The sequence below is a fragment of the Physeter macrocephalus genome, chromosome 7 (genome assembly GCF_002837175.3).
Source record: "Physeter macrocephalus isolate SW-GA chromosome 7, ASM283717v5, whole genome shotgun sequence".
In the NCBI taxonomy this organism is placed as follows: domain Eukaryota; kingdom Metazoa; phylum Chordata; class Mammalia; order Artiodactyla; family Physeteridae; genus Physeter; species Physeter macrocephalus.
This window is the reverse complement of record NC_041220.1, coordinates 131034030-131037823: the sequence shown is the minus strand read 5'-3', so window position 1 is coordinate 131037823 and position 3794 is coordinate 131034030. Positions and strand designations below refer to the sequence as shown.

General features: G+C 37.5%; 1 protein-coding gene across 1 annotated transcript in view; it reads right to left on the bottom strand.

The window, feature by feature from the left end:
* The window catches only part of SLC25A31 (solute carrier family 25 member 31), a 31162-nt gene that overhangs the window by 16392 nt on the left and 10976 nt on the right, over window positions 1-3794 (bottom strand). Inside the window, exon 2 of the mRNA XM_007113500.2 lies at window positions 2670-2797. Within this exon, the coding sequence (XP_007113562.2) occupies window positions 2670-2797 (128 nt within the window). The remainder of the gene's footprint in view (window positions 1-2669; window positions 2798-3794) is intronic.

Sequence of the window (3794 nt, the reverse complement as noted above, 5' to 3'; positions counted from 1 at the left end):
AGGGCTTCCCTGGTGGCGCAGTGGTTGAGAGTCTGCCTGCCAATGCAGGGGACACGGGTTCGTGCCCCGGTCTGGGAGGACCCCACATGCCGCGGAGCTGCTGGGCCCGTGAGCCATGGCCGCTGAGCCTGCGCGTCCGGAGCCTGTGCTCCGCAATGGGAGAGGCCACAACAGAGGGAGGCCCGCATACCACAAAAAAAAAAAAAAAGAATCTGCTAGGACAGCTTGGTTGGTTGGCTGGAGGAAGAGAAAAAGACAAAGGATGAGGGGGTAGAGAGACTTTATAAGGGCAGGTGAGGGGAAGATCTTGACAGTAATGTAGGTGGTCTAGTGTATACGGAGGTAACAAAACAAATGGAGACCAGGACAAATGACACATAGTTCATACGAGTAGGAAATTTTGAAAATGAGATTTTATAACCAAGGGAGCAATTACCTTGAAAAGAAAAAGCACCTTTGTGATAAAAAAAGAGAATTCGCTAACTTTTTTGAAATTAATTTTTATTGGAATATAGTTGCTTTACAAGAGAATTCTCTAAGTTAAATTTATCATTTTCCTGTGTTTGACTTGATCTTCCTACACACTTTAATCTTAGCCAAATAGAGCCTCAGTCATAAAGAAGAAACAATTTGCTTCTTTAGGAAATAAATTACTTCAGTATTAGGAAATACAAATTTGTTGACTGCTTTTTTTGCTTATCAAAACCAGATTAAAGGCTGAATTTTTCTAGTGCAGCAGAATAGGGATTATAAAATGTAAATTACATTAAAATTAATATTTATTCAGAGAAATATTGCATTGAGACAAAACATCTCTTAGTTATTAAAACTGTTAAGAGGTTTAGAGATACTGGTAAAAGTTAATACAATTCTATGTTTTCCATATGTAATTTCTATAACTTAATACATATTATAGTATGCTAACAGTCACTATGTTTTTTCTCAGGTATTATTAATCTTTTTTTAAGGTATTTATTTTTTTTATTTATTTATTTTGGTTGCGCTGGGTCTTCGTTGCGGTGCATGGGCTCTTTGTTGTGGCGTGTGGGCTTCTCTAGTTGTGGCGCATGGGCTCTAGAGCACATGAGCTCAGTAGTTGCAACTCGTGGGCTTCTCTAGTTTTGGCGCACGGGCTCCAGAGTGCGTGGGCTCAGCAGCTACAGTGCATGGACTCTTTAGCTGTGGTGTGTGGGCTCCAGAGTGGGCGGGCTCAGTAGATGTGGCATGCAGGCTTCTCTCTAGTTGTGTTGCATGGGCTCAGTTGCCCTGTGGCATGTGGGATCTTAGTTCCCCAACCAGGGATCGAACCCATGTTCCCCGCATTGGAAGGCAGATTCTTAACCACTGGACCACCAGGGAAGTCCCTAACAGTTACTATGTTTTAACTATTATTTTTTTTCCACCATTTAAGCACCTCCTCTCCAAATAAAACCCCACAGGTAATGAATGGATAAAGAAGATGTGGTACATATATACAGTGGAATACTATTCAGTCATAAAAAAGAACAAAATAATCCCATTTGCAGAAAGATGGACTAGAGATCATCATACTAAGTGAAGTAAATCAGAAAGAGAAAGACAAATACCATATGATATCACTTATATGTTCATCATACTAAGTGAAGTAAATCAGAAAGAGAAAGACAAATACCATATGATATCACTTATATGTGGAATCTAAAATATGACAGAAATGGGCCTATCTATGAAACAGAAACAGACTCACAAACATAGAGAACAGACTTGTGGCTGCCAAGGGGGATGGGGGTGGGGGAGGAAGGAGGGAGAGGCTGGGGTTAGCAGATGTAAGCTGTTTTACAGAAAACAGATAAACAACAAGGTCCTACTGTATAGCACAGGGAACTACATTCAATATCCTGGAATAACCATAATGGAAAAGTATATAAAAAAAGAATGTATATATATACATATATGTATAACTGAATTGCTTTGTCATACAGCAGAAATTAACCACACTGTATTGATAAATCAACTATGCTTCAACTGAAAAAAAAAACCCTCAAGTAAGACAAACCCAACTATTTCTTAAAAAATTTTAGAGATATTAAAACATAATTACCTGTTTTTCCTAAAAATAAATCTACCATATGACCCAGCAATTCTACTCCTGGGTGTATATCCAAAAAAAACACAAAAACACTAACTCGAAAAGATACATGCACCCCAATGTTCACAGCGGCATTATTTACAATTGCCAAGGTATGGAAGCAATCTAAGTGTCCATCAACAGACGAATGGATAAGGAAGATGTGGTATACATAAACAATGGAATACTACTGTGCAAAAAAAAAAGAATGAAATTTTGCCATTTGCAGTAACATGGATGGACTTTGAGGGCATTATGCTAAGTGAAATAAGTCAGAGAAAGACAAATACTGTACGATATCACTTATATGTGGAATCTATAAAATACAACAAACTAATGAATAAAACAAAGAAGAAGCAACTCACAGATACAGAGAACAAACTAGTGGTTACCAGTGGGGAGAGGGAAGGGGGAGGGGCAGACAGGGATGGCGGAAAAAAGGGGTTACTATGAGACAATAGGAAATCATGTGTGTAAAACTTTTGAAAATTGCAAAGTACTATATAACTTAAAGAATCTTTATTCAATTAAAAAATAACAAAATAAAATAAACAATAATTACCTGTTTTTCTTTATTAACTCCAGACATGAACAGTTGTTTGTATTTGTCTTTGAAAGCAAAGTTTAGAGCTTGTGTTGGAAAATACCGGATAACATTTGCCAAATTGCCACGCCAATAACTGAAGAAACCTACAAAAGAAAATATACTAAATAAAAACTTACATTGTATTATTATTAAATAATTTGCATAGTTTTAACAAACTTAGCTGTTCGAACTATCTAAAACATCTTTTCTCATGAGAAAAAAAATAAAGTTTACATGTGTCTCCAACTGAAGAAAAAAGGCAGTGTTAACTCCACGTACCCCATTTCAATTTTGTTAATTTCCAATAGGAAGCCTTGAATGCCTAAAAACCTATGGAAAGCATTACCAGTTGAATATAGGGCTCTTTAGTAGTAGAAAAACAGAACTTACTAGTATTTGTCAGAGAAGCTAGTAACCCTTAGCCTCATTTCCAAATCATAAAATACAATTCCTATGGTGACAAGGCTGTTGGAACAGAACTGTTTTGTATCTACACTCCTGAGAATGAGAAAGGGATAAAAGAGTCTTATCTTTTATATTTTAAAACCTAGCCAAAAACGAATCAATTTACAATTCAAGGCAGTCTCCAGAGGCTTGATGGAGAGATAGTAGGAAACTTTCAAGGTCAATAATCTTCCCACTTCAAATCTCCATGGAATGACCAAACTTTATAATTCAGTCACTGTGTTACCCTGATAATTCAGAACTGCCTTTATAATCCATAGCTGTCCTGGAATACAACAGGCTAGCCCTTCAGGACCCATAGTTGTTTTTACAGATGGTTTGACCCTGCTACTCTGAATAGGATACCTCTAGTCCTAGCTGGGAGAACAGGATACCCAGAATCAGTCTCCTAAAGATAAAAATACAAATGAAGATAATCTCAGTTGACTGGGCCCGGTGCTCAGAAACTGAAAGTTAGATTAGATAAACACACAAAGGGAAAGATATTTATTTGTTAAATAACCATACTTTGTGGGAAAAAACACTGAATATTGGTGATCGCAAGCTAAATATAAAGCAGTTGCACAAAGACAACTAAGAAGTATATTAGGGGCTTCCCTGGTGGCGCAGTGGTTGAGAGTCCGCCTGCCGATGCAG